Source organism: Mizuhopecten yessoensis, unplaced genomic scaffold (assembly GCF_002113885.1).
Source record: "Mizuhopecten yessoensis strain PY_sf001 unplaced genomic scaffold, ASM211388v2 scaffold6937, whole genome shotgun sequence".
Lineage (NCBI taxonomy): Eukaryota > Metazoa > Mollusca > Bivalvia > Pectinida > Pectinidae > Mizuhopecten > Mizuhopecten yessoensis.
This window is the reverse complement of record NW_018406799.1, coordinates 1,791-13,086: the sequence shown is the minus strand read 5'-3', so window position 1 is coordinate 13,086 and position 11,296 is coordinate 1,791. Positions and strand designations below refer to the sequence as shown.

Here is an 11,296-nt window from a genome sequence, read left to right as displayed (position 1 = left end):
TAAAAACGTCGATATCCATATCGTACAAGAAAACAGTGTCATCAATTTGTATATCTGGATACACTTTTTTTGAAGTTTGTCCGTCAGCATTGACAGATATTACAGAAATCGTGATATTCAGAGAAATCCATTAAGGACTTTCCACCCATCGTAATACACATGTTTTTCTTGTCGTAATTTCGTGTCGGCATTTCCGTATTGCGTATCGGGCATTTGATTACCATAGTGTAAATTATAGTAACACCGGGTAAACAATAGTACACGTGCACGTGCGTGACGATGATTTGTCAACACCCGATATCGAGACTTAACTTGGAAATGTGTAATCACGCGTACTTCAGAAATAAAGCTTATGATACAAAGACATAAATTATCTCACGGGAAAACACTGACATACGATCAGACGACTTCAAGAATGTCGTATATGAGGCGCATGGAATGCAGACTGATGTGTTTTGTTTACCGACCTCACCTGTACGTATCACGTGCTAACAGTAGTTCACAAGCTCTTGGTCGCAACGACTTTTTTTTCGAGCGAGTTGCGCTCTGTCAGATAACTTGGTTCACAAATGCAATTACAATAACTCAGTGAAAAAAGTGGTTTGTAAAATATCAAGATCCCTATAAAATGCAAGTGCATGTGCGTGCACGTAACAACGGCATACCATGCGATAGGGTTACATATTTACCTGACATGTTGATATACCATGCGAAGCGGGCTATGGAATGATGTACAAAGTGTACATGTTTGAGAGTAATTTTGATCCATAAAAGAACAGTAAATTGACAATTAAATATAGTAATTTGATTTCTTTCCGTCGTTTTTGGTATAGTAAAGAAAATAAGTGTCATTGTATAAATTCTATCCCTCTGCAAAAAGTTCTGGGTTTTTTCAAGGTAGACAACTCGCATCAGGATCAAAATTATTGTAAAATGTGAAATAAATTAATTTATTTAAAGACTTTGTGTGTATTTGGTTCAAATTTTCAGTCTTTTTGTATGAAACTATGTGTCCTGTTTGCTTTTAGCTTGTATTTAGTAACTGTTATCCATACAATTTCAATAAAAAACGCTTTTTGTAACATGTTGTAGATATTTCATGATAAATAAAATATGTATAGGGTTGATTAGCAATGTTTCTTTTCATTATTTTATTGTTGCAATAGTTTTGAACATTGCCACACGCTCAAATTTGAATTTGACAAAAAATCAATTTTTCGGTATTTTTTACCAAAAGATCCCCAGTTTATCGGAATGCTTGGATTTTCAAAAAATCTTCTCTACATAGTGACATAACCATGATGTGAAACTTTCATTAAATTCTGCTGGCTAATTGCGAAAGGATGGAGCCTCCTTAACATCTTTTCAACTGAATCCACTACGACACGTCAACACCAACTTGAGGCTGTAGCTATCAAGAAAGAAAAGAAAAAAAATCAAAATTTTCAGTCCCATATCGGCTGACGATATGATCGATATGACACCTGATGTCATTAAATTTACATTGCTGTCAGAGAAGAATATCTACCGGTAAAACATTGGGAAAACCCGGCTTCTGTCAACGCATCACGAAAAAATACATTTTTTATAATAACTTCTATGATGTTTTCCCAAACCCTTTTAACTTTAAAGTATAGTTTTGATTTAAAGCTTTTTTCTGCTGCACTTTTTTCAATTGTAACGGACAAAAATTAACTAGAAAACTTATAGCATTTATCGTTGAATGCGTAATGTCATTGACGATTTCACCAAATTCCCAGGTAGGTGAGAGAAAGAGAAAATCATTTTAAGGTATGTAGGATAGAGACAATCTACCTCCGGATTCCTAAATCCCACATATCTACGTATGATATATTCTATTAATAACACTGACTCAACGATAACAAAACTAAACAACCTAATAATTTCGCTGAATGCTTATGTCATATCGTTATGTTTACATAATATGTCATATCATTATGCAGGGTATCTTATCTAATTTTTGTCTTGATTGATTGTATTTTATCTAGAGTATAACATAGGTAAACATTGAAATATAGCTATCTCGAGGTGTGCAGGTTATTAATGTAAAACTCTTCATAATGGAAACACGCTATTGTTGTTACCTCTTGTTTTCTTTTGTTTTACACATTGTCAGCTCTATCCCGTCGTCAGAATTTTATCCCTTTGGATCGTCCGTGAATGACCATTCTTTTCCAAAGAATGATGACGGAAGCTCGCCAATGGTCAATATCAGTACTTTTTTCCCGTTTTTCAACAGCCAGCACGACTCATTATTTGTAAGTATGTTTGAGGGGTGAGTAGGAAGAGTATGGTCAATGACTAAACCTCCTATCAGGAAATGCTTAGCTTGGGTGAGCAATGGTCGATACTCTTACGACCCTATCGGGAATAATTAACGTCGGATGAGTATGGTCAAAGTCTTAACACCCTGTATAGGAAATGCTTAACATGGGAAAAATAATGATCAATACGTTCGTACCTCATTCTATGGAATCACGATAAACGCTATGAGTGTGGTTTATGTTTTAACATCTATGACGAATCTCGATGTACGCCATGAGTGTGGTCTATGTTTAACCTCTAACAGGAATCACGATGTACGCCATGAGTGTGGTCTATGTTTAACCTTTAGGACGAATCTCGATGCATGCCATGAGTGTGGTCTTTGTTTAACCTTTAGGACGAATCTCGATGTACGCCATGAGTGTGGTCTATGTTTAACCTCTAACAGGAATCACGATGTACGCCATGAGTGTGGTCTATGTTTAACCTTTAGGACGAATCTTGATGCATGCCATGAGTGTGGTGTATGTTTAACCTTTAGGACGAATCTCGATGTACGCCATGTGTAAGGTCTATGTTTAACCTTTAGGACTAATCTCGATGTACGCCATGGGTAAGGTCTATTTTTAACCTTTATGACGAATCTCGATGTACGCCATGAGTGTGGTCTTTGTTTAACCTTTAGGACGAATCTCGATGCACGCCATGATTAAGGTCTATGTTTAACATTTATGACGAATCTCGATGCACGCCATGCGTAAGGTCTATGTTTAACCTTTAGAACGAATCTCGATGTACGCCATGAGTGTGGTCTATGTTTAACCTTTATGACGAATCTCGATGTACGCGATGAGTGTGGTCTATGTTTAACCTTTAGGACGAATCTCGATGCACGCCATGAGTAAGGTCTATGTTTAACCTTTAGGACGAATCTCGATGCACGCCATGAGTAAGGTCTATTTCTAACCTTTAAGACGAATCTTGATGTACGCCATGAGTGTGGTCTATGTTTTACCTCTAACAGGAATCACGATGTACGCCATGAGTGTGGTCTATATGTTTAACCTCAAACAGGAATCACAATGTAAGCCATGAGTGTGTTCTATGTTAAACCTCTAACAGGAATCACGATGTACGCCATAAGTGGGTCTATGTTAAACCTCTATCAGGAATCACGATGTACACAATCAGTATGGTATATGTTTAACCTCTAACAGGAATCACAATGTACGCCATGAGTATTGTCTATGTTAAACCCCTATCAGTAATCGCGATGTACGCCATGAGTATTGTTAAAGGTAAACCTCTATCAGGAATCACGATGTACACAATCAGCATGGTCTATGTTTAACCCCTATCAGTAATCACGATGTTCGCCATGAGTATTGTTAATGGTAAACCTCTATCAGGAATCACGATGTACACAATCAGCATGGTCTATGTTTAACCCCTATCAGTAATCGCGATGTTCGCCATGAGTATTGTTAATGGTAAACCTCTATCAGGAATCACGATGTACGCCATGAGTGTAGTCTATGTTTAACCACTAACAGGAATCTCGATGTACGCCATGAGTGTGGTCTATGTTTAACCTCTAACAGGAATCACAATATACGCCATGAGCATTGTCTATGTTAAACCCCTATCAGTAATCGCGATGTACGCCATGAGTATTGTTAATGGTAAACCTCTATCAGGAATCTCGATGTACGCCATGAGTATTGTCTATATTTAACCTCTAACAGGAATCACGATGTACACAATCAGTACGGTCTATGTTTAACCTCTATCAGTTATCACAATGTAGGCCATGAGTGTGGTCTTTGTTTAACCTCAAACAGGAATCACAATGTACGCCATGAGTGGGTCTATGTTTAACCTCTAACAGGAATCACGATGTACGCCATGAGTGTGGTCTATGTTTAACCTTTACGACGAATATCGATGTACGCCATGAGTAAGGTCTATGTTTAACCTTTATGACGAATCTCGATGTACGCCATGAGTATTGTCTATGTTTAACCTTTACGAAGAATATCGATGTACGCCATGAGAAAGGTCTATGTTTAACCTTTAACAGGAATCACGATGTACGCCATGAGTAAGGTCTATGTTTAACGTCTAACAGGAATCACGATGTACACAATCAGTATGGTCTATGTTTAACCTTTAACAGGAATCACGATGTACACAATCAGTATGGTCTATGTTTAACCTGTAACAGGAATCACGATGTACACAATCAGTATGGTCTATGTTTAACCTTTAACAGGAATCACGATGTACGCCATCAGTGTGGTCTATGTTTAACATCTAACAGGAATCACGATGTACGCCATGAGTGTGGTCTATGTTAAACCTCTAACAAGAATCACAATGTAAGCCATGAGTGTGTTCTATGTTAAACCTCTAACAGGAATCACGATGTACGCCATGAGTGTGGTCTATGTTTAACCTCTAACAGGAATCACGATGTACACAATCAGTATGGTCTATGTTTAACCCCAATCAGTAATCGCGATGTACGCCATGAGTATTGTTAATGGTAAACCTCTATCAGGAATCAAGATGCACGCCATGAGTGTGGTCTATGTTTAACATCTAACAGGAATCACGATGTACACAATCAGTATGGTCTATGTTTAACCCCAATCAGTAATCGCGATGTACGCCATGAGTATTGTTAATGGTAAACCTTTATCAGGAATCAAGATGCACGCCATGAGGGTGGTCTATGTTTAACATCTAACAGGAATCACGATGTACACAATCCGTATGGTCTATGTGTAACCCCTATCATTAATCGCGATGTACTCCATGAGTATTGTTAATGGTAAACCTCTATCAGTATGTTTAACCTTTAGGACGAATCTCGATGTACGCCATGAGTATTGTCTATGTTTAACCTCTAACAGGAATCACGATGTACGCCATGATTGTGGTCTATGTTTAACCTCTAACAGGAATCACAATGTAAGCCATGAATGTGTTCTATGTTTAACCTCTAACAGGAATCACGATGTACGCCATGAGTGTGGTATATGTTTAACCTCTAACAGGAATCAGGATGTACGCCATGAGTGTGGTCTATGTTAAACCTCTATCAGGAATCACAATGTACGCCATGAGTATTGTCTATGTTAAACCCCTATCAGTAATCGCGATGTACGCAAGACGAATCTCGATGTACGCCATGAGTGTGGTCTATGTTTAACCTCTAACAGGAATCAGGATGTACGCCATGAGTGTGGTCTATGTTAAACCATGGTCTATGTTTAACCCCTATCAGTAATCTCGATGTACGCCATGAGTGTTGTATATGTTTAACCTCTAACAGAAATCGCGATGTACGCCATGAGTATTGTTAATGGTAAACCTCTATCAGGAATCACAATGTACGCCATAAGTGGGTCTATGTTTAACCTCTAACAGGAATCACAATGTACGCCATGAGTATTGTCTATGTTAAACCCCTATCAGTAATCGCGAAGCACGCCATGAGTATTGTTAATGGTAAACCTCTATCAGGAATCTCGATGTACGCCATGAGTATTGTCTATATTTAACCTCTAACAGGAATCACGATGTACGCCATGAGTGTGTTCTATTATAAACCCCTATCAGTAATCGCAATGTACGCCATGAGTATTGTTAATGGTAAACCTCTATCAGGAATCTCGATGTACGCCATGAGCATTGTCTATGTTAAACCCCGATCAGTAATTGCAATGAACGCCATGAGTATTGTCTATATTTACCCTCTAACAGGAATCACGATGTAGGCCTTGAGTGTGGTCTATGTTTAACCTCTATCAGTTATCACATTGTAGGCCATGAGTGTGGTCTTTGATTAACCTAAAACAGGAATCACAATGTACGCCATGAGTGGGTCTATGTTTAACCTCTAACAGGAATCACGATGTAGGCCATGAGTGTGGTCTATGTTTAACCTTTAGGACGAATCTCGATGTACGCCATGAGTAAGGTCTATGTTTAACGTTTATGACGAATCTCGATGTACGCCATGAGTAAGGTCTATTTTTAACCTTAATGACGAATCTCGATGTACGCCATGAGTAAGGTCTATGTTTAACCTTTATGACGAATCTCGATGTACGCCATGATTAAGGTCTATTTCTAACCTTTAAGACGAATCTCGATGTACGCCATGAGTGTGGTCTATGTTTAACCTATAACAGGAATCACGATGTACGCCATGAGTGTTGTCTATGTTTAACCTCAAACAGGAATGACAATGTAAGCCATGAGTGTGTTCTATGTTAAACCTCTAACAGGAATCACAATGTACGCCATGAGTGAATCTATGTTAAACCTCTATCAGGAATCACGATGCACGCCATAAGTATTGTCTATGTTTAGTCTCTAACAGGAATCACAATATACGCCATGAGCATTGTCTATGTTAAACCCCTATCAGTAATCGCGATGTACGCCATGAGTATTGTTAATGGTAAACCTCTATCAGTAATCTCAATGTACGCCATGAGTATTGTCTATGTTTAACCTCTAACAGGAATCACGATGTACGCCATGAGTGTGGTCTATGTTTAACCTCTTACATGAATCACAATGTAAGCCATGAGTGTGTTCTATGTTAAACCTCTAACAGGAATCACGATGTACGCCATGAGTGTGGTCTATGTTTAACCTCTAACAGAAATCGCGATGTACGCCATGAGTATTGTTAATGGTAAACCTCTATCAGTAATCGCAATGTACGCCATGAGTATTGTCTATGTTTAACCTCTAACAGGAATCACGATGTACGCCATGAGTGTGGTCTATGTTTAACCTCAAACAGGAATCACAATGTAAGCCATGAGTGTGGTCTATGTTAAACCTCTAACAGGAATCACGATGTACACAATCAGAATGGCCTGTTTAACCTCTAACAGTAATCGCGATGTACGCCATGAGTACTGTTAATGGTAAACCTCTATCAGGAATCTCGATGTACGCCATGAGTATTGTCTTTATTTAACCTCTAACAGGAATCACGATGTACGCCATGAGTGTGGTCTATGTTAAACCCCTATCAGTAATCGCAATGTACGCCATGAGTATTGTTAATGGTAAACCTCTATCAGGAATCTCGATGTACGCCATGAGTGTGGTCTATGTTTGACCTCTATCAGGAATCACGATGTACACTATTAGTACGGTCTATGTTTAACCTCTATCAGTTATCACAATGTAGGCCATGAGTGTGGTCTTTGATTAACCTCAAACAGGAATCACAATGTACGCCATGAGTGGGTCTATGTTTAACCTCTAACATGAATCACGATGTACGCCATGAGTGTGGTCTATGTTTAACCTTTAGGAGGAATATCGATGTACGCCATAAGTAAGGTCTATGTTTAACCTTTATGACGAATCTCGATGTACGCCATGAGTAAGGTCTATTTTTAACCTTAATGACGAATCTCGATGTACGCCATGAGTAAGGTCTATGTTTAACTTTTATGGCGAATCTTGATGTACGCCATGATTAAGGTCTATTTATAACCTTTAAGACGAATCTCGATGTACGCCATGAGTAAGGTCTATGTTTAACCTCTAACAGGAATCACGATGTACGCCATTAGTGTGTTCTATGTTAAACCTCTAACAGGAATCACGATGTACGCCATGAGTATTGTCTATGTTAAACCCCTATCAGTAATTGCAATGTACGCCATGAGTATTGTCTATGTTTGACCTCTATCAGGAATCACGATGTACACAATCAGTATGGTCTATGTTTAACCTCGAACAGTTATCACAATGTAGGCCATGAGTGTGGTCTTTGTTTAACCTCTTACAGGAATCACAATGTTCGCCATGAGTGTATTTTTGACATTAAATATAATATCAACAATAGTGTTCTGAGAGAAAAATCACCGCGGGGCAAGACACGAATTCGAACTATGAACTTCAAACAGCTAAACTATCGCTCTGGCCGATTAAGCTATCTGGTAGACGAAAATATCCTTGCCCAATTGTTCTACAACTATATCCAAAAATAAAAGAAAACTCAGTGCAGTGGGACAGGGATTCTTAAGTATTTTCTGTGAGGTGAGTGTATGACTTGTCCACGTTTATCATCTTTAACTTCAAAGAAACAAAGAATCGCGTTTCCCTACAGTAAGGGCAATACATGTATATTGTTCTACCTAATAGTATATAATAAAAGATTTCTTAGTGTGGGACGATTTTGTTGTTAATACTTTGTAAGGGGGCATGATAAACACCAACAACTACAATCTACATCATGGTTATACTTCAATATCAGGTAGGTTTTCGTGTAAAAGACGTATGATTCAGCATATGTCATGCCTCATACATTGTATAGATGTAAATAAAGTTGTTTGATGTACGACCAATGGAACGGTCAATCCTGAAATTATGTTTAAATCACTCTTGCAAGGCTGCAAATGAAAAAAATAAAAATATGCGGTCTTTATCTTTTTAAATCATGATGTAATGTGTCCATATTTATCAAAGTCAAGTACCCAAAATAAAATAAGACACCAATATTAATACCAACGACACCAATCTGACATTCGAAGAAGTACCTTATGTATCTAAATATACTTACAATTTATTCACCATCTCCTTTTATGTTTTGCAGGTTAATACAAATGGCGCCATATCTTTTCAAAAAACACTAAGCCAGTTCACGCCGGATCCTTTTCCACTCCAAGATCACCGCAGTATTGTGGCCCCCTTTTGGGCAGACGTGGACATACGAAATGGTGGTACAGTGTGGTATCGGGAAACTACTGATCCCGCCATCCTACAGCGGGCGACGGACGAAATCCGCCTCTACTATCCAGACCAGTCGGAGTTCCATGCCAGCTGGGTGTTTGTATCTACATGGGACAATGTAGCTTTCTACGGAGCGTCGACAATTGGCAAAACCAAGGTATATGGATATACTTTTTCGTCCACCCTCATCAGATAGTGGCTGTTCAAATCACCCTTCGTATACCGGTAGTCCTTATGATAGGATTCTTGTAACACAACCAATAAGTGTTTTTATGTGACGTTTCGATGACTAGTACGGTATGTACTCTGTCATGTTCAGCAGACATATGACCAGTGAAGCGTATGTACACAAAGGTGTAAAATGTGTACAAGTCCACAAATCAATGTCAAAACGTCACATAGAAACACGTTTTGGCTGTGTTACAAGAATCATTTCATAATCTATACTTACCAACACGAAGAAAATGTTAAGATCGAACAAGTCAATATGGTAGACAGGTAGCCAGCTAACATTTTGAGAGTTTTTAAAGTTCTTTTTTTTTCTGATTCTCAGAAAGTATTTCAGGGATCTTTCTCAAATTTCACGTGAAGATTTCCTATGGTCACCAGTTTCGCAGAACTAAATCTTGGGACTGATCGGAAAACCAAGATGGCCAACAGGGTAATTTTCACATGGTCCCTTATTTGATATTTGGGACTGATCAGAAAAACGAGATGCCACCAAACAGTTTTGTTGAATTTTGATCGTTGGATTTTGTTCAAGCTATTTCTCAAGACGTACTGGACATATCTTTCTAAAATGTCATAATCTGATTTTCAAAGGTCCTAAGTTCTGCATGTTTAGTTTTGAGACTGACTGGGAAAAAAACAGACACGGTCGCCTTGCAGCCATATTTGATTCGACTGTTCCAGGTTGTTATCACTATTTGCAAAGAAGTGCTAGACAGATCTTTATCAAATTTCAGAGCAAGGTTCTTCTTCTCACACATTAAGTACTATGCGAGTAAATAGGTCTAACGACAACCTCACATAAGACCAATGGCATACACAGCAGTATGAACTTTTACCAAAAGGTGCATTTACAATTTGCATGACTCAGTCTTACAGATAAAAGGTGAGAAATTATCAATCTTGCATAGAACTCACGAAAGGAGATATACACGATCTCTAATAATACAAATTGTAGCATGTTTATGGTCCGAAGAATTGAATTCGGTGCAAAATCAAAGATTCGATCTACATACATGTACAATACAAATGGAATTACAAAAATATTCGTTCTCCATGGTTCCACATCCATTTCCATGTTAAATATATTTATTTTCTTCTTTAATCAATTGAACATGCCAAATGCTCGCATTTGGTTCAGTATATCTTAATGTGAAAACGAGTATCCTTCTTTTACAGAGAAACACGTTTCAGTGTGTACTCATTACAAATGGCCGTCACTCTTTCACAGTGTTTAACTACGCTGATGTCACGTGGACCACGGGGACTGCCAGTAATGGTAACGCTGACACAGGACTTGGAGGAACACCGGCCCAGGTATTAAAGCACTATATTGCATAACAAAAGGATGTATTGTATCAGCAGGAACGATATCTTGTTGTATCTACTTTTTCGGCGAAGATTGCTATCAACCTCTTCAAAGTCTTCTTAAAATGTTTTCGATATCAGCCGAGTTTTCCGGTTTTTCTGAAATGCTAAATTAAATATCAACGTGCATTCTAAAATCTTCGCTAAAAAACATAAACAATTTTGTCGAAAAACTGGCAAATATCTCAAGTTACATCCAAAGAGAATATTGCACAAATTGAAGTTTAAAGTACTATTCCACACATGTTCTTACCGTATATAATTATGGGAAGCACCATGCTACTCCCAGTCGCTGCTTAGAAATATTAACATCAATCAAGAATACGTCATGAAGCCCAACAAAGACGGAATAAAACCGAGTGTTCCGAAAGGGAAAGCGTTTCGTATACCTCATGTGGTGCCTGTCATATGGTTCCCCCATCACATCCACTATAGAAAGAAGGAATCAGTGATCAAAGAATCAGGGACCAGGTCTTTAGTTATGATTGGCACTGATATACCATTGTTGGAAGTCAGGCGCTATACTTTCTTCATCATCAGATAAAGTATAGCCGGAAGATGTCATATCTTGTTCAAATGAACTCTGTCTGAAAAGAAGATTGTTTTTTTACAAGGATTGATAAGTTTGAGTTTTACTATTGTG

The 11,296-nt window shown here is 38.2% G+C and overlaps 1 protein-coding gene across 1 annotated transcript; it reads left to right on the top strand.

Moving 5' to 3' along the window:
- Positions 1-2,060: 2,060 nt before the first annotated feature.
- On the top strand, positions 2,061-10,602 carry LOC110452863 (sushi, nidogen and EGF-like domain-containing protein 1; the record flags this gene model as incomplete). Its single annotated transcript, XM_021501584.1, has 3 exons — positions 2,061-2,279; positions 8,921-9,214; positions 10,465-10,602. Coding segments are annotated over exons 1-3 (630 nt in total), but the record flags the coding sequence as incomplete, so codon positions are not given.
- Positions 10,603-11,296: the final 694 nt, after the last annotated feature.